The 19335-nt window shown below is 41.6% G+C and overlaps 1 protein-coding gene across 1 annotated transcript in view; it reads left to right on the top strand.

Annotated features, from left to right (window-relative positions):
- The first annotated feature begins 2470 nt into the window (after positions 1 to 2470).
- The window catches only part of SLC16A10 (solute carrier family 16 member 10), a 67818-nt gene continuing 50953 nt past the window's right edge, over positions 2471 to 19335 (top strand). The window contains exon 1 of the mRNA XM_069010978.1: positions 2471 to 3144. Coding sequence (XP_068867079.1) covers positions 2778 to 3144 — 367 coding nt within the window. The 5' untranslated portion in view covers positions 2471 to 2777. The remainder of the gene's footprint in view (positions 3145 to 19335) is intronic.

Genomic DNA, 19335 nt, shown 5'->3' with positions numbered 1-19335 from the left:
CGTATTCTTTTAGTTTAGCTAAATAGCAATAGGACAACAAGGTGCAGAATACTGAAGAAGTATTCAGAATAGTTATAGACATCACATTTATAAAAACTGTATGTACTGGAGAATCTGATTTTTTGACTATGCATTCCCAAATGTGAGGAGAAAGGGAAAATAATTAGTTCATACTAATCAGGGTATTAAAAAACCACTTAATGACTGGAAATTTGAATATTTTCTTAAAAATGCACAAAAGTGGAAGCTGCACACAATATGTTCACAAAGGGTTTTCTTAAAGAGACATCCTTTATCTTAAAAAGCGGGTGAGTCATGGTAGTGTTTATAGGAAACAGGCAAATGAAACTGTAGTACATAAATATTACCTTGGAAAACATGCAGAGAGGGAATTAGTCTTGAGCTTAACTGAACACTGTCCAAAACTGAAAAAATATGTGGCACTTCACTCAAGCTGATTTGACTTTCTATCATGCAGTTCACAGGCTTCCATTCAGAATTCCCATCTCAGGAGTCTCACTAAGAGTTAGAAACATATCTAAGACTTTGTGGAACCGTAACTCTTTGGATCAGTAATATTAAGATCCAGTCTTGGATTTTGGATTTTGCCCTTGTTTATTCCTGTGCAACTGAAAGTTTAATTAAGTTAATCATTGCTGACAAATGTAATGAAGATTCAATCTGATTCCAAAAAAAGGTTTGTTTGCTCTGTCATAATTGTTCAAAAAATGTTATATTGTGGTGGGGAAAGCTTTAATTATTGTAAGAAAGCTCAGCAGAGTTAGAAAACAGCTTCTGGACAAAGACTTGGTGGAGAATGTGAACTGTTAACTTTTGCATGTTAAATTGCTTATGAAATATTTTGAGCATAGTTAAGCTTATGATAGGCTTGCGGTTTTAATAAGCATCAACACTTGTTCCTTGGGGGGAACAGATGTGTTTTTCAGTGGTCGGCCAAATATTCTCTCTTTGCATTGACAATCACTATGCACTTCATACAACTATATTGTGTTTCATTGCTGGGCTTTTATTTTTTTCTGAATTCTACTGCTGGATGTGTATGTGTAATGTTTTTATGTTTAACTTAGAAGGGCATGGGCAACAAGACAAAGTGAGTGTGCAGGAAGATTAGTGCATCTATAAATGCACTTCCTTATAATCACAAATGTATTTTATGTTGTCATATGGTTTTCTTTCTTTAGTTACTACTTTTCATGTGGAGAGCAATGTGTGCTGAACCAGGAGACACAGTCTTAAGAACCTGTGCTTTGTTTTGGACTAAGCTTTGTTTTCCTGTGTGGCCACTGGTAGGTAGGACGGAGAAGGTGATTCAGGGTCAAAAAAGGAGGAAGAGGCTTTGGCAGGCAGGCTGAGGAGTTGGATGGCACAGTGGGTTTAGCAGTAGCAGCCCAAGTTCTGAGGGAAGAAACGGGGATGGTGTATGAATGCAAGAGGATGCTTTGAGCCCTCCAGGGCTCACAGGGAAGGACGAAGCATCCAGATTTAATCTGCTGATTTTCTTTTAAGAAGCTCCTCCTCATCAAGCCCAAACTGCTAAAAACGTAAGTAGCTGCCAAACAGCGGAACAGATGTGCGTCTGCAAGCTTGGAAGCAGGATCGTGAATCAAAAACTTGTCATTTGACCTGCGCTTCCCCTACACTCTCACTTCCATGGCTTCGGGGAGGAAAGCTCAAGAGCTGATGCCTCTGTGCAAACGGGAAACACGTGAAGAGGTGTGCAAGAGCAAGTACTTTCTCTTCCTTTGTTAAAGAGCAGGGAAGACAACTGGGCAGAAGCAGTTCCCCCACGGTCTCCCCTGGCACAGGGTGTCCCAAGGGGAGGTGGACAGCTGTCCCGGAGGACAGCGGATGCCCCGAGGCCCCTGGAGCTGGGCGCCTCCATGCCGGGGCTGGCAGCCCTTCCCTCGGGAGGGAGGGTGGGCGTTGGAGCTCCGCGGAAGCCAGAGAGCGCCAGGCAGGGCCGAGAGCCGGCTGTCACCCGTGGGTGTGCGGCGAGGAGTGCGCGTTTTGGGGCGGCTGCTCTTTATTTCGCTGTTGTTTGCAAGCAGCCGGGGCGGGAGATTCAGACTTTTCCCCCTCGCCCAGCTCGGGCGGGACACGGCTGGGCGCAGCTGCCCTTTCTCGTGGGGAGCGGGCAGAGCCCGGGAGCGGGGCCAGGGGCTTGTTTACCGCTCTGCCCGCCGAGGGCAGTGCGCGGTACCTGTGCGCTGGCTCGGGGCGCTCGCCCGCCCCCTTCCCGGCGGCCGTTAACCGCTGACTTCCAGCCTCGCCCTCCGCTTCCCCGGGCCCCGCTCCCCTTCCCCGGGCGGCCGCGGCACGCTGCGCTCGGTGCCGCTGCTGCCGCTGACACGGCGCCGTCCCGCCCCGCTCCACCCCCTCCGCCGGAGAGCCGGAGCGGCGGGCGGGGTGGGGGGGCCGAAGAGGAGCGTGGCTTCGCCTGCCTTTCCTTGGCCCCCCCTCCCTTCCCGCCCCTCCCGCCTCTCCTCCCGCGGCCAATCGGCGCGGAGGGAAGCGCTCGTGCCGCTGACGCCCCCGAGGGAGCCCCCCTTTTAAAATAAAGCGGCGGTGGTGCGGCGGGACGAGGTGGGTGTGTGTTGGCCTTGTTGGGTCCCGCACGCCGGTGGGCGGACAGAAGGCAGGGCGCCGTAGGATGCCTGTAGCCCCCGCAGCCAGGGGCTGAAGGGGGTAGGGGACGAGAGGTCGCGAGGAGGAAGGCGGGAGCGGCGCGCCTGGAGGGTCTCGCGCCCGCTCCGAGGATGGCGCCGGTGAGCGAGCAGCTGGAGCCGCAGGACGCGGGGGGAGACCCCGCCGCCACGAGCCCCCTGCCCGGCCCGCCGGCGGTCGAGGAGTCACGGCGGGAGAACGGCGGCGAGTGGTGTCCCGGGAGCGGCGAGAGCGGGGCCCAGCCCCGGGCGGCGGCGGAGGCCCCCGGGAGCGCGGGCTGCCCCGGGAGCGCTGCGGCGCCGGAGCCCCCCGAGGGCGGCTGGGGCTGGGTGGTGATGCTGGCCGCCATGTGGTGCAACGGCGCCGTCTTCGGCATTCAGAACTCATGCGGGGTCCTCTTCGTCTCCATGCTCCGGCTCTTCGGCAGCAGCGAGGACAAGCAGCTGGCCTTCAAAACAGGTGAGGGGCGGCCGGGGAAGTAGCCCGGGAGCAGAAGGTGTCCTGGCCGGGGCCTCTCGCTGCTGGCGGTGCCGCTCCGTCAGCCCCCGAGCCTCGGGGGGCCGCAGGAGCGAGACCCCTCTGGAGGGCCGGGTCAGAGCCTGCTCCTGCCCCTCCGCTGCTTGTGGGGCTGTGCTGGGGCGCTCGGGAATACCCCCCGATGGCGAGGGAAGCTCCCCTCGCCTCCCTGGCCCCTGGGGCAGCGACCTCCTGGGGTACGGGGAGAGGAGCAGGTGTGCTCTCGCTTCTTCCACAGATGGATCTTTAGGCATCTGCCGTCCTGCATTATGGGTTATAATGCACACTCCTGGTCGCAGAAACCTTCATTTGCCCTCCCCCCCCCGTTAGCCTAAAGGGGGTGTAGTGACACTTAAAATATATCAAGAATGGGCTTGATATATTGCGTTTTGATGTGCAGATTTACTGCTGCAACCAGTGTCACAAAACTCGCCAGTAAGGTTAATGATATTTACTAAACTTTAAAGACATTGACAGTACTCTCACACGTTACTGATCTAAAGCACTTTAGACACATAAGATTCAAGTAGTTAAAAGGTAAGCATATATTCTGTTTTATTTTATGTATGTTTTCTGTAGAAAGTGTCTTGTGTTCTGACTTTGTAAGTTGAGGAAATGCAGTTTTTGGCTCTTGGAGTAATAACAAAATTAACAGAATTATAATTTGTTACAGTAAATTAAAATTATAATTTATTATAGTAAATAATAAAGTTGACTTACCTAAAGGATAGCTTCGTGTTAAATTATTAAAATGAAATATTGAAAAATAAACACTGTCTTTTAATGTCTTTTTTCCTTTCTTAAAAAAGGGTGTTCCAGCTATGTAGCCTTGCAGAGGTGTAAGCCTTCTAGAAAACTTTCTCAGTACCCAGTGGGCATTACAGACCTTTTGAAATTCATGTCTTCCTTAATACTTGCATAAGAGCACCTAAAGTTGAGATGCTAAGACAAAGAAGTTAATTTTCCTCCTGCAGCCTAATAACTATTTTTGTCTGAAGTAGAAAACCAGGGCAGGTGTTTAGACTGAAGTAGGAAAGCTGAAAAGCTGTGGTAGAGCATTAAGTGATGTTCTTGCTGGCATTTGAACAGTTTGCAGTAATATACAAGGTGTATTCCCCAGTGTTCTTGAGCTAGGAAGATGGGAAGCTGCATCTGCACATCAGGTTGGGCAGTGCCTGTTTCTCAGAAGGGAAATGCATATCCAGAAGTAGGTGCCTAGGCTCATTAGCCTGCACAGGAGAAGAACGAGATTCAGAAAAGGTGCTGTGAACATCTACATACTGACCTGGGAGCACCTGGCCAGTCAGAAATGCAGAAGCAAATGGGTGGCTCTGCCTCTTCATTGTACAGAGGTGTAATTGCTTTTTCTGAGGATGTGGTTCTGTAGTAATAATCTCTTAAAAATTATTGTCTTGTACTTAAAAAAAAAAAAAGTCTTTAGGTACTAATGCAGTAGTCAAAATAATCAACAAGAGAAAAATTGAAATTATCTCCTACCTTCCAGAAGGGTAGTTGCACCACTGGTGTTTGAGTGAGGTGAGATTGTAGGTGTGCTGCACCCATGTTTTTGAAAATTTGCCTAACTGTAGGAAAGAGTGGGGAGGGGGGAAAAAAATGGAACCTGGCTATAGAGCCCAGTTGTTTTGCATCCTGCTTAGAAGAGCAGGAAGGGTTCTGAGTGCTGGATGCAGCCAGCACCTCCTGTATTGCTTTTTAAGTCATTTGAGGGGAAAAAAAAGCTACAGCTTCACTTTGTTTCACTTTGTTTTGCTTTATCAGATGTACTCTGGTTTGGGTAATGAAGAAGGCACTAACTTTGCTTTTTTAAAAATCCAAATGGGTTCAAATTAGGGAAAATACTGCAAGATAGCTGCCTTGACTAGATTACTTATGTGCATGTGAAGGAGGACTGCAAATACAGAAAGTCTCCTGTTAACAAAAGCACAGCAGATAAAAATGTACCTTTCCTTTTAAAAATGCCTGAAAGTGCCTTGATGAATTTGGGGTACTGTAAGGGCTAAGCAGCAGGTCTCAAGCAGAACTTTTTGCTTCTTAGTGTTGAGCCTCATTTGCCCAGAAACATGTGGAGAAAAGACCAAATGTGAGCTGAACTAAACAAATTGTACAATACTTATCTTGCCATAAAGGAGAGCTATGACCAGGAATGGCAAATTGCACTTAAAATAGCTCTTACTGAACACTGATGGATTAGCTGACATTGCTGTAAGAAGAAACAGAATGACTGAAGGGAAAAGTCACTATGATTTTAGTGTTAGAAAAAACTAACCTGATCATTCCCATGGTATTGATTCAAATACTTAATCTGCTGAGTCTCTTGTGTTTGGACTGATTGCAACTCAAACCTGGCAGTGGTAACTGAGTTAAGTTTAATGAATTGGAAAACTGGAATTTGTAATGAAAGTTTTCTTGCTGTGTGGCTTTGCTTTGGAAAGCAAAGTTTAATAGTCTAATCCTTCTGGAAAAAAAGATTTCTTTAATATCTGAAATGCTGATTTTTTTGAGAGGCATGAGCATTCTGGGTAATTTCTTTAAGGACCCCAGGTGTCTGTAGAATTTTGCAGTTGATCCACAGTACTAAAGAATTCAGGTCTGTTTGTGGTTCTTTAGTTTGTTGTTTGTTTTTTTTTTTTACTACAGTATTACTTAGCTGTTGGCAAAAGCACGTATGTTGCCGGAAGATTTTGTGTGCCTGCTCTTTTGGGACCAGTCAATAGTTGTCTCTTGCCTGGTGCTCTTCCCAAAAAGAGGAATTAAGTAGGTTATAATACATGCTGATTTTGGTATCTCTTAATAACATCTCGTAATATCTTAAAAGTCAATGCAAGGCAAAATGGGAGGGCCCTAAGTATCATAGTCTATGCTATTTTTGTTAGTGTTAGTAGCGGGGTGGGTATTTATCACTGTGAAAGGCAAAAAGGGAGGAGGCAGAATGGAGGAAGATGTGAAGAAGTGACTCTACCTTGCAGATGAGGAGTGGAAGGGAGCAAAAGTACAGGCGAGGTAGCAAGGCTGTTTCCAGCATGCAGCATCAGGACTTGATAAATAAGGTAAAGGACTATAATTAACATTGTTGCAGGATTTAGGAGTATTAATTGCAAAACTTGTGGGTCATAAAGGGTTCAAAAATGCCTTCAAGGGACACCTTTTTATGAAAAAAATTTGAACATAACTAGTACACAGTATTTTGGTATTTATATTAGCAAAAAAAAAGAATTTCTTTGCTTATGTAGTGCACTATATAAGCAATTCCATAGTTTCCTTGTGTAGCCATTTTTTGTTCAAAAACTAATGGATGCACAACTGCAGAAGAGGAAAAGTCCCTAGTGTAAGTATAAAACTTCTAGAAAGGTGTGCCTGAAGTCTCAGGAAACTACTCTGTTCATTGTTTATAGTTTATTGTGTTTGAGGAACAAGTTGGGTGGAAAAAAACAATGGCAATGAAATACAGGAGGCTCATGGTCCTTGGAAATAGGGCAGACCTAGCTGGCCTCTAGTGTTCAAATGCAATTGTAGTCTGATCACCATTGAAGGGAAAGGATTTGATCCTCAGACCAGTCCAGGGTCTGGGAGGAAGAGCACTTGGTTCCTTTCCCTTTTGGAGTTGTTGTTGGAAGGAGCACTGAGCCAGTCCTGTTATCTCTCAGATTTGTGTGTGAGCCCCATCTAATCCTGTGTTGTGCTCTCTTGATAGGTGCCTCTACTATATAGGTTTTTATGTGTATATATATCCATACTTGTTTTCAAAAGGAAAATGAATACTGTGATACTAGTGGAAACAGAGATAAAAATGGTAGCTTTCATTAACAAAAAAAGTCAGATAAAATTACTAGTTCCACTACTTTAATTGCTCCTTGTTCTTTGATTTGCAATGCTGACTCTGTAACTCCAGTGGATTACTCTCTCGTGTACAAGTATCAAGTACACCTATGTGTACAAGTATCACCTGCAAAGGGAGTGTGTCCTGCTGTTAGAGTTCTGCATCCACGTGTTTGCTTTGTTAGCCAGTGTTCCTAGAAGACACCGCCTCCCCTTGCCTGGACTGGTTATCTGTGTGCTTGTATGCCTCTCCCTGGGTTTGGCTCTCTAAGGTGAAGCCTTTGGTGACATATCTGGATATCAGGATGATTGATTTACTAGCTGAGCACTGTTGGCAGCATTGGGACTCTTGGACCTGGATTGCTGAGGGTCTGATAGGGCAGGGAGGGGAATTCTGATATTACTTTCATATTTAGGCTGTAATTCAGATACTGAGAAGATAATGTTGAATGACTACCAAGATCTACAAGGTCTGAGAACACATGAACTGCTGCCTTGTATGGTATCTAAATTTTGCTGAGCAGGGCTGGCTTTTTAATTTCACAGGACAGTTTGACATTTTCCTTTACTCTTTTGATATCTTCCCAAGTTTTCCTTCAGGGATAAAGACCATCAGCAACTTTGATATAATTCAAATCCTTGTTGTGCAACTGTCCTTCAGAACTACACTTATGTTTCTAAGTCTGTGGGCTGCTGTATCCAGTAAATTGGGAACCTTGGCAAGCTGGAACTGTGTCACATGGCTTATGAGAGAGCAACTGACTTTTCTTTGTAAGAAGTAGCAAGTCAAATTTGGAACACAGAAGTTACCAGAGTACACAAGTATAATTTGTGTGAGGTACAAGGAATTATACTGTATAATACCTTGGTCAGTGAGGATTGTATTGCAATGGAGGATGTAATTCCATTAAAAGCTGTATTTCAGTTTTGAACAAAAAAATGGCTACACAAGGAAACAATGGAACTGCTTATATAGTGCACTACATTATTATCAGTGCTGCTGTAGTCTGCTTTCCTTCTCATGTTTGTGTGGCTATTGAAACCAGAGCGGGAACCAGCAGTGAGTTCTAACCTGATGTGTAAGCAATGATTCATTTTATTCAGCTACAGTCATTTTTGTACCCCTTTGACCTGGCTTTGTGATTATAAATACGTATGCAAATGAAGATTCTGTAGTAGTTGATATCATGATATGACTGGGTCAAACTGGAAAGTTGAAGGCAATTTCTGTGGTATGCTCTTTGTTTAGAGCAGAATGATTAATACCACTACTGTTTATGCATACACACATGCACATGTCTTCATGCATCCAGCTCTGGAGCGTTTATCTTGTAGTGTTGATAACTAGTCTGCAGAGTGATTATTTGGGTTGTATTTGTGTTTTTTCTTGTGTTGGATTTCACATTGGTTAGATTCTTCCTGTTCCAACTGTAGGTTAACCTGAAAAAATCAGCTTTGTTAGGGAGAATAATTTTCCTCATGTGTCTGAAAGCTAGTTAGTTACCAGTTAATTTTTGTGGGTTTCTTTGGAGGCAGTACTTGAATTTCATTGGGATGAAACATCCCTATAAAGATGATTGGCAATTGTCACCACTCTGCATTAAATTCACATGCCTCAAGTTGTGAGCTCTGGTGTGCTGCGTGCCAGACAAAACCATATCCTCTAAATCCATTGAAATACTAAGTTTTACTGTACTTGATTCATGATAATTATGTTGCATGTGAAATACCTTTCATACTCCTAATGTTATGTCTTTGCCAATGTCTCTGTTGCTCTAACTCTCTGTAATGTAGAGAAGAAAGGTACTGTGTCATGTTACAAAATGAGGCTTTGCTGTTTTCTGGCATGAATGATGCACTCTGATGATATTGTGCTATTTTTCATTATTTACATAACATAATATTTTTCTTACTGCTTATTATTAGTACCTGCAGTCAGTGAAGCTTAGTTGACTTTGAAGTTTTCCAGTGTGCATTATTCCTTGCTCTTCAACTTTTTGTTTAATTGGTCCCTGTAGTCTGTTCAATGTCATCTTAGTCATCCATTTTTTGGCTACCATTCTTTGAGGTTTCTCAGATCCCTTCCTCATTTTTGAGTTGCTCTAAATAACTGCTATCTAAAGGGGAAGTTAGGAAAATGTGTATGTTTATTAATAAACCTTTTTCTTAGACTTAGCAAGGTGTACATGTGCTTAGTGTTTGCCTATCCATAAACATGATTTCATTTTTCAACAGTCTGCTTGCCTCCAGATACTTTCAGTTTCCTGATAATGTTCAGTCTCTTTTATCATGATTTCTTTAGCCTCCTGAAAGGAGAATTATTAAAGGCCATCTTGAAGTGTTACTGATCTCTCTTTCCATTATTGAGTTACTAGTCTTGTATGAAGCAATGTAGTAGACTGTTCTTAAACTATTATAGCATAATATGTCTGTTTACTCTTTTAGCCAGTCTAAGTTAATTAGGGATAATAACAAACTGGTTAATGTAGCCTTTACTTGGAGCAATGTCTACTAGAGTGGGCTTCTGAGGACATTGCCCAGTTGAGTTTTGACTGTCTGCAAGGATGGACACTCCAGAGCCTCTGGAGTGCCAATGTTTGACTACTCTGAGCAAAGAAGATTTTTCTTACCTTTAAATGGAATTTTCCCTGTTTGAATTTGTGTCCATTGCCTCCTGCTTCTCGTCAGAATACCACTGAGAAGAGTTTGGCTCAGCGTCTTTTCACATCCTTTCATTGGGTATTTGTGCATGTGAAGATTGCCCCCTCCAGCCTTTCCTGCTTGAACCTAACCAACACCACCTCTCTCAGCCTGTTATTGTGTGTCAGATGCTCCAGTTCCTTTATATTTGCTGCCCTTTGCTGGATTCACAGTAGTAATCAGGCTGCCTGCTCCACCTTTGGCATCTTTGGTGTGTCAGGCTTTTGATGCCTGAAGGTCTCAGAGAAGGTGAAGTCAATCCTTTGTCGCCTCCAGTGTTGTGCATTGTGCTGACCCCCTCCCACATTTCCCTCACCTGGTAACACAAATACTGCACCAGCACACACCTCTGCAGGCATCTGAGTGCCTGCTGCCTGCCACACTCTTTTAATAGAGTTCTACACATCAAAGATCACGCTTTGAAATGAGAGAAATATTCAGAAAATTCTGACTTGCATTGCTGTGTATTGCTAAGGCAAGTAAAGATTTTCAATAAACATTGATCTATAATGCTCAGCAAGTAATTACCCAGTTTGAAATTGCTTTTGCTCTGTGAACTCCAGGGAAGGAGAGGCACTGATTACTTGCATCCAAGCTAATGTAGCACTCGTAATATAACTGCTTGATTTTAGCATAGTCCTTGTGTGAAGGAATGATATAGGTTCTTTCTTATATCTTCCAAAGGCTTTTTTTTATTCTTTTATTTTGTGAACAAACCATGCAGCCTCAGACCACTGTAAATATGGTACATATTCAACCTTCAGCAAATATGTACAGAAAGGATAATTCTATGAGAAAACATTCCCTTGTGATCTTACACTATCTGTTTTAGTTCCAGAAATCTAATTCATTACAATAACAGCAGCTCTGTTTTAGATCTTGCCTTTAATTTTCATGGGAACTGGATAGGAATGACTGGTTCTAATAGCTAAGTTAATAGCAGCCCTTTAGTGCAGATGGGACCAATTTAAAAATGATCAGTGCTGGTTTGTTCCCACACACAGGAAGGGATTACTGGGATGTTGAGCCCAGCCTCTTTGTTATCAGCAGCAGGTCTGTAATCCCATGGAACATGGTCTCACTTAGGTGGTAGGGACTTGTACTTAGACTGAAAGTTGTAAAGCAATTTTCTTGCTGTGTTTTTGCTGAGTAAGCAGAAGTAGTGAAATCTTTGGCTGTTTATCTTCTGCAGTGTGCTTTGTCCAGTAGAGCTGTACTTTATGTATATCTTCCAAGTACCACAACAGGGTTTTTTTTCTTTTGCATTTTTAAGAACATATATTGGGGGAATAATAACTAATTTAAAACATATTAACTATTAATTTCTTAGTCTCTAGCTGTTGTCCTCTTGGAAATTATTTGTAAAACGTGCAGTAAAGATTGTCTTCTGATCTGGATTTAGCCATTTTTCAAGATGCTTCAGTAAAAATATTACAAATAGAAAATGCATTGGGTAAATAAAGAAGTCTTCTACTTTACAATAAAGATGTATGTTGATATATATAGGTACCATCATATGATTTTAGCTGTATTTTATCAGTGTGGTAACTGAGCAAGGATAAAACACTAAGATACAATGTTGTAAATAAACTGTGATCTTTTAAGGTTTTGCAGTCTGGAATGAATGAACAATCCTTTCTCTTGGACCAAAACATAACTTTCATAGTGACAACTTCATTATATGAGACCAGGAACAGTGTTCTTGTGTATCAGATAGGGAAGTTTCTGTTCTGCAGAAAGAAAAACCCCAAACCCCCTGCTTTACTTTACAACATCAAAAGAGATTGTTCTAATTCAAGATGTCCTAGTTTTAGCACTTTCTATATTGCATTGAAAGCTTAAGAGTCAAAGAATTCAAGAGAAGGTTAGTGTTCATTTCCAAGTGATCTTGAGTGAGTGTTGAGATGGGCTGAATCTTTGGAGACTTTTGTCTGTGCTGTCTCTGGTATCAGCACTCTAAACCTGCCTGTTGTCCTTAGATTGACTTCTGTGACTTTGCCTTGTTTGTTTTCTGTACCCAGGCATGTACTAGCCATGTGTCTCTTAAGGAGCTGCTTAGGCTGCTCTAGGTTAGAGTCTGGATAGCAGCTAAGCCACATACAGAGTGAACACTTGAACAAGAATATTAGTGTAAAAACAAGATTTGGTTTGTCCAAGGAGGCCTGTAGCTCTTGTCCAAAGAGTTGGAAGCACTGTGTGTGCTTGGGGTACACAGCCCCTTTCTGGGACAGTAACTTGATCCTGTGTTGTAACTGAACATGCTGGGATTGGAACAATCTCAGTGGGTTCCACAGGTCAGACTGAGCCTGCTTGTTGTCAGTGTGCTCCAGTTTGGTTGTGTATTGTAGTACTGTAGTAGTTCCAAAGTGGTTGGAACTGGCTGATGACATCTGCTTCTGTACAATGCTGCTTGTTTTTGAGAGGAAGTAAGGTGTGGTAGTGCTGCTTTACCTAAAGATGCTGTTAACCTCAAAGCACGTGAGATTGAAACTGAGGGCCTGAACTGTGGTGCATATTTGGACATGATGCTGGTATCTGTCATGGTTCAGAGTAACAGCCTTATCAAAAAGTTCATTTAGTATTGCTAGATAATATTTTTTTCAAATCTTGAATGTACTATTTTTGTGATGACTTTTGGATTCTTCTTCAATTTGTCTGTGGAAATACTGCCTGTGGCCACTTGAGTTTACTGGATTAAGTTGTTGTGTGTGTGACAAAACTGAAGGTGTGTACTTTAAAGAAAGCCTTAATGATCTTGGCACACAAGAGGGAATTTGAAGTTGCCCTTTGTTCTTTTATAACTTCAAGTAATTTCCTACCTTTGAAATATTTATGTAGCTTAGGCTCTTCAAAACCCATCATTGCATTCCAGACTTGAAAGAAATTGGAACTCTCAATTTATAATTTCTGCCACAGCTGGCTACTGGCAGTGATCTAGAAAATTAAATCAACACTAGGAAGTTTTCTGGAAGTTAAATGTGCAAGCCTGGGATGTATTTTCTAATCCTATCAGAGTAACCCCATTTTTTTATAAATTTGAGCATGAAGCATTATCAGCTTTTTACACCTCTGTATGCATCAAGGTATTTTGTTCATAGTGCAGCAGTTTAATGAATACTTAGTTTCATGCAGTGAAATCATTGACCCTTGAAGGTGTAGGGGGGGGAAACTGGGACAGAATTGGGTAAATTACTGGAAAGGCTGGAGTAGAACTGCACAAAATCGGTATGGACAATGTTAGTCTTTGTATGCAGTCAGAAGTTTAGTCAGCGTGACCCAGCTCTGGTGTTCTGACTTTTTTTTACTTTTTCTGATATTAGGCAAGGAAAATAGTATGTTGCATGCAATTTACACTACCTCATGCAGCAGTATTGATCTTTTGTATATGTGGTTTAAGGCATTTAACTTAATGTATGTTATGTGATACAGGTTTAGTCTCTGCATTGAGGTTGTGCCAAGAATTGTATACTGTATTAACTTTTTTGGCTGAAAATATCGTATTTCAGCAGTTAGTAAAAATATTTCAAAATATTTTGTAGATAATTTAACTGTATTTATTAAGGATAATTGTATTGGGAAAATACAGGTAGAGAAAGACATCCTACAAACTACTCTGCTGCTTGTTCTTTGGGATACTGTCTGAGTAATTGAGATTTCTTTTCTGTTTTATGTGGTATCCCACTTACCAGTATTCCAGGTGCATATTTTCCTGATCAGAGTAGGTAAGAGAAGTGCTATAAACAGTAAACTTCAAAGCCAGGTAAAAAATTTTATCATGTCTTTAAAACCCCCTCCATCTGGACCTAAGTGGTTGTTCTGGAGTTTCAAACAAAAAGGATGTGGGTTCTTAATGTGACAGCATTCCTCTAGGTTTCAAATTAAGGGTCAGAATGGAAAACATAGAAACTTAAAACTTGTAGCAATTTTTCATATTGAAATTATGTTGTTTTCTGAAGGTGATAAATCTTAGCATTTCTCATAGCTTCCTGTTTATAAGCAGTGTAAATTCTCTGGAAACAGTGTTTACTGTGCAGAAGATGGGGGTAATATGAACAATATTCTTAAAAAAAAAAAAAAGATGTTCATTATTTTTAGACATTGCTTTAAAAAAGAGGGTTAGGGCTCTGCTTTTCTTGGTCTTTTGCAGAGCTCTATAGAGTGCCCCATGAACTGTTCAGGAATTCCTCTTCAACACACTTATTTGTTTTTTTGGAAGAGAGTAATTTCTGTGATTAAGATACCACAACTTGGTCCCGATGGCTTAAAACCTGCTTACTACTTTTCATTTGTGTGTTAAACTAAAATATGAAGTAGAGGAGGCTCAGTGGATTCTAAAAGATAACTAGGAGTGGTCATACTTAGAAATGGGTAACAGTAAGGTGGACAAGCTGACCCCAGGAATCACACCATGTACTTGAGAGCATTGTCCAAATGCTTCTTGAACTCTCTCAGGCTGGTGCTGTGACCACTTCCATGGGGAGCCTGTTCCAGTGCCCAGCCACCCTGTGGGTGAAGAACCTTTTCCTAATATTCAACCTAACTCTCCCCTGACACAACTTCAGGCCATTCCCTTGGCTCCTGTCACTGGTCACCACAGAGAGATCAGTGTCTGCCTCTCCTCTCCTCTTCCCCTCATGAGAAAGTTGTAGACTGCCATGAGATCTTGCCTCAGTCTCCTTCAGGATGAACAAAGTGACTGCAGTCCCTCCTCATATGGCTTCCCCTCTAGACTCTCTTCACCATCTTTGTGTCCCTCCTTTGGATGCTCTCTAACACTTTATACCCTTCTTATATTGTATCACTCAAAGATGCACTTAGAACTTGGGGTGAGGCTGCCCCAGTGCAGAGCAAAGTGGGAAAATCACTTCTCTTGGCTGGCTGGTGATGCTGTTCCTGATGCACCCCAGGATATGATTTGCCTTTTAGTTTATAAGCTCTGCTTTTTATGAACTTTAAATTTCATGACAGAAAAATCACAAGGGCCATGAGCTAACTTTTTCTCTCAGGCTCCCTATATCCCTATTGCCAGTACTACCACATTCTTTTGTGCAAAACTCATAGCTTGGGAGTGGTGAATTAATTTTAAGGTAATCTTGCCACCAAGTGTGGAATTATATAATGAATAAAGTCCTTTTTTCTTGAATAAGTGCCTGTAGTGGCCAACCTTTTAGTGAAGTGTTGAGTGTACCTTTGTGTAAAACAGACATCAATTGAGTCATAGACTAAGAAGTGGTTAAAGAATGGCTTAGCAGTGTTTACACAAAAATAGTTGAAATGAGTGGAGTTCAGGACTAGTGTAAATGCAGAGGAAGGAAAAAGGAGCCTCCACTTATTGTTAGGGCTGGTGAAGAAGAGATCAAAGGTATCTGCTTCTTTTAAAAGTGGGACATCCTGTTAAGCCACACTCCAGCGAGAATGCTGCATCCACACAGATTTGTTTGTTCATATAAGTGCTTGTGTTCTAAGCTGACTTGTACTGCTTCTGATTACAGCTATGCTTTGCTGTTGGCATTGTTGTTTGCTTTAGCAGTTACTTTTTGTCTTTAGCTACCTCTCAATTTTTATGAAGTAATTTCATAATTGTAAGGCATTTTCCTGTGTGTGATTGATTTAGCTTAGATGGGCATAGCTTCTGTGAAATTCTGTAAGTAATGAATTTCAGTTTAGTGTAAGGCAAGGATATCACAAATGTTTTGTGAGGGAAGACAGTATCATAGCCTTTTAGAGCCAGTCTGTTCATATGCTTGTCTCCAATTTAAGGAGAGTTTCAAGTATTATAGTTACATTTTTACCTTCAGTGGTTATATCTGGCATGTGTTAAAATAATAAATGGGTAAACTATATATAGTTGTTCCCCTCCCTTACCTTTTTTCCTGTTATCTGGGTCACTATGGGAGTGCTGAAGCAGATGTGATGGTTGGAGGGTTTTTTTATGTTCAGAAAGGTGTGATATGGACTGAGGTGAGATGCAGCCTTCCTAAATGGCACTGGTGCCAGTCATTCAGTGATGCTTAACATCACACTGTACCAGTAATTTGCATTTTGCTTTCATTGGGGTTTTTTTTCTTTAGCTTTGTTCTGCATGTCTGTTTGCTGCACTGGTATGTTGGGTGACATTTTCAGACAGTGATGCAAAATATGTGAGAGTGGTGTTACGCCTGGAGAAAACTGGCAAGGTATGGAATTCAACTGGCAGATTATAGTAGAGGTCTGTTGAGTACATTTAGTGGCTTGTGGAGAGTTACTGAGCTGGGCAGATGCAGACTTTAACTTTAGGGTGGGCTGAAAGTCTGCAGTTAACCCAAGCTGTGCTGACTAGGTCTCCACTACCTCTAGTGGGAGCTTTGACTCCTCACTCACACAGGCATCTACACTCGGGTGCTTTCACATGGAAGTTGAGTCCTGTAGAACACCAAAAAGTACTGTCATACCCTTATGAATATGTGGTACATCTTTGTGGTCTTTGCTCTGATTAGCAGTATCCACAATGACATGCACACCAGTCCATGCTAGTTAGAGGTCACATTTACAAACCTGGTTAGTTGGATATTTAAAGGGGTTATTGCCAAAGTTATCTTTCTTTTGAAGGTTTATCAGAGCCTGATAGGATCGATACAGAAAGCTATGCCCTGTGGAACTCTTTGATGCTCTGATCTTGCATGTAGTCAGTAATTTAGCTCTATTTGCTGAAGAGTCTTCCATGTGACTGTGTATGAGCTTCAGCTTCTAATTGCTCTAGAATTTACTTCATGGCATATGGAAAACAGGCTGATGCTGACTTCATGGCCAACACTTCTGAATGATTCTGAAAGGTAAATTCATCTTGTATTTGGAACACTTAAATTCATTTATATAATTCCCACCAGTTAGACTGTAATTATAGGTGCTGGATCTGTTTCAGCTGTTTCCAAATATGAGGTAGTTATAGGCAGCTTTTCCAGGTATGATTGAGGCTAGTGGTTTGTTGATGAGCAAAGTTATGCTACAAAGAAGAATAAAAAATCAGTGTGAAAACATCAAAAAAGTTGAAGTATTTTACCAACCGGCATTGGTAGACTTGTAAAGCTTGTTCTTGGAGGCAAGATAGAGCTGCTTGGTGTGTCCCCCCCAGCTGCCTTTTAACCTTTTTGTTTCCAGTTTTGATCTTGGCAGGGTTATAGAGCTGCTGGCATACATAGATGCCAGCCAGTTATGTCCTGTCTCTGGGAGAGGGAATTCATGCTGAGTCCCACATTTGGTGGACGTTGGAAACTGCAAATTGCTTCCTCTCTGAAGCAGTGCATTGCTTCTCTGAAATTTGTCATGGCAGGAACTAATGCTTTGCCAAAGTATCTGAGAGATGCCAGTTGGTACCTGCCATTCAATTATTTTTTTTTTTTTTAAGTGTTGGCTGGGCTAATATGCTATTTGAGACTTTTGTTCATGCATTAATTACATCTCAGGAGGATAACCAAATACTTACAAATTAAATGTGGAGTGTTTTTTAGGAGGAAGCTGTCTAATAGGTAAATTGTCTAACTAGGATTTAGCTGGACATATCCAAGTACAAGTGGAATTGTTCTGGTAATGTTTTCTTATTCTAAGGAAACTGCTTAAGACCACCTTGCAGCAGTTAAAACTTGAAAGTATTTAGCTATAACAAGAAATTTGTAGTTACTTTTACTTTATGTTGGTATTAGAGGTTATATAGAGCAATAAAAAACTGAGTCTGAAAGTCTAGACAATTATGTATGCTCATCTCTTGATGTAAAAAGCCCTGGTAATGATCACATTGGTACTCACATATATATGCTCAATATATATTATATATGAAAATGTTTCTATTTTGTTTTTGTCATTTATTTAACTTGAATATTCTCTTGAGTGTTTTGGGGGGGCTGGGGTGTTTGGTTGTTTTTTGGGTTTTTGTTTGGTTGGTTGTTTTTTGGGTTTTTGTTTGGTTGGTTGTTTTTTGGGTTTTTGTTTGGTTGGTTCTGTAATGCTTTTAGTTTCTCTGGAAATAGACCAGTTGCTATGAAAATAGTTCAGAATAGCATGCTGCCTGGTTTTGGCTTAAACAGGTGTAGGTAACCAGTGGAACTGCTGGGGATCTGCATGGAAATGAAGAGCCACTTCCTTCTTTTCCTAACAGTTATTGTCTGTATATGGGCAGTATCTGGAAAGGTCAGTGCTGCTCTGTTAGAAAATGGCTTGAAGAATATTTTAGTTTTTTCCTTTCTGAAATGGATCCCTTTTCCCCTTAAGAATGTTATCTAGACAATTAATCTCAAGATTTTGCTGTGCTGTTGATCTTCAGCAGCAAATTGTCAGGTCTCTGAGTTCCCGTGCATATCAGCTCTTGATACTTTACTGATTCGAATTTCCAAGATGAAGCACTGGTTTCTACAGTTTGTTTGCAGCTGTCTGCTTTTCTGAGCTCTCAAACCAGAGGACAAATGCAGGAAAATGGAAATGCTCTTCTGTTATTTTAATAGTTTTAGTACTCTTACTACACTTACTTTTACATTCCTTACATTAAATGAGGTAAGATGCTCTCCACTTTTGACTGGAAAGAGGGAAATGTAGAAGTAACACTTAATCCAATTAATGTATTTTCCTGCTCTGATTCATTGTGATGACTTTGAGCACCTGGTGGTAACTGAGCATGAGCTGCTTAAAGTCACAGAAACCCAATTCCCATTATTTCTGCTCATTGAAGGGAATAAATGAATTACCAGACACTAATCTTGGGATAATTGCTTGCTGAGCAGGAGATCTTAGCTCTTAAAGAAATTAGTTTTGTAAGTTTATGGAGCTGTCAGAACTAGTGAACTATTAAAAAAAGGTTAACCACAAATGAACAGCAGCTGAGCTTTCAGTCTTTTATTCCCAACTATTGCAGCTGAACTTTGCAGTATAGAAATGTATGCAGTGGAGAGAAATATTTTTTCTTCCCCTTTGTTGTAGTTTAATCCCAGCCAAAACTTGGACATCCTTATGAGTTTTGCTATAATTTATCAACTGAAGTTTAAGCTGGAGACTGAAATTTGTTAATGTTTCTGGCAGTACAGAGGTATGACGTATGCGCAATAAGATACGGTATGTACTGCTGTTTTGAATGACCAAACCCAAAATGGTTTGAAGTAACTGTTATTTTGGGTAGCTCCTCTGATTTGGACATAGAAGAAGGTGTGTGTTTTTTAGGTCTAGACGATCTACCCTGTGACATTACACCAGTTTTCCTTATTCTCCCTTATTTGGTGTGACTTAGGCAGGTTAGTGTCCAAAATTCTTTTTGAGTTCTTCATAACTGTGTGGCCTTGTGATTTATGTCTTTAGGGTATTGGTATTGAAAGTCATGTTGCTTGTCACTGGTGGTCCTACTCCTTTGCCTTTGGAGAGCAGCGTGAAGGACTTGTTAGGAGTCCTCATTCGTAGCTCTTGCTCAGTAGCACTGACCTCACTGTAGTCTTCTTCTGGGTCTGGGAGCAGACTTCCTCCCTCACACATATCTGGAAGCATTCAGAGCCCAAAAATAACTAGATAAGCAAGCCTCAAATACACCTAAAATTTTCCCCTGTAGAATAAAACACCTGTTAACTAATTTTCCACACCTTT

Source organism: Aphelocoma coerulescens, chromosome 3 (genome assembly GCF_041296385.1).
Source record: "Aphelocoma coerulescens isolate FSJ_1873_10779 chromosome 3, UR_Acoe_1.0, whole genome shotgun sequence".
In the NCBI taxonomy this organism is placed as follows: domain Eukaryota; kingdom Metazoa; phylum Chordata; class Aves; order Passeriformes; family Corvidae; genus Aphelocoma; species Aphelocoma coerulescens.
The sequence above is the reverse complement of the archived record's forward strand: the minus strand, read 5'-3'. Positions and strand labels throughout refer to the sequence as shown.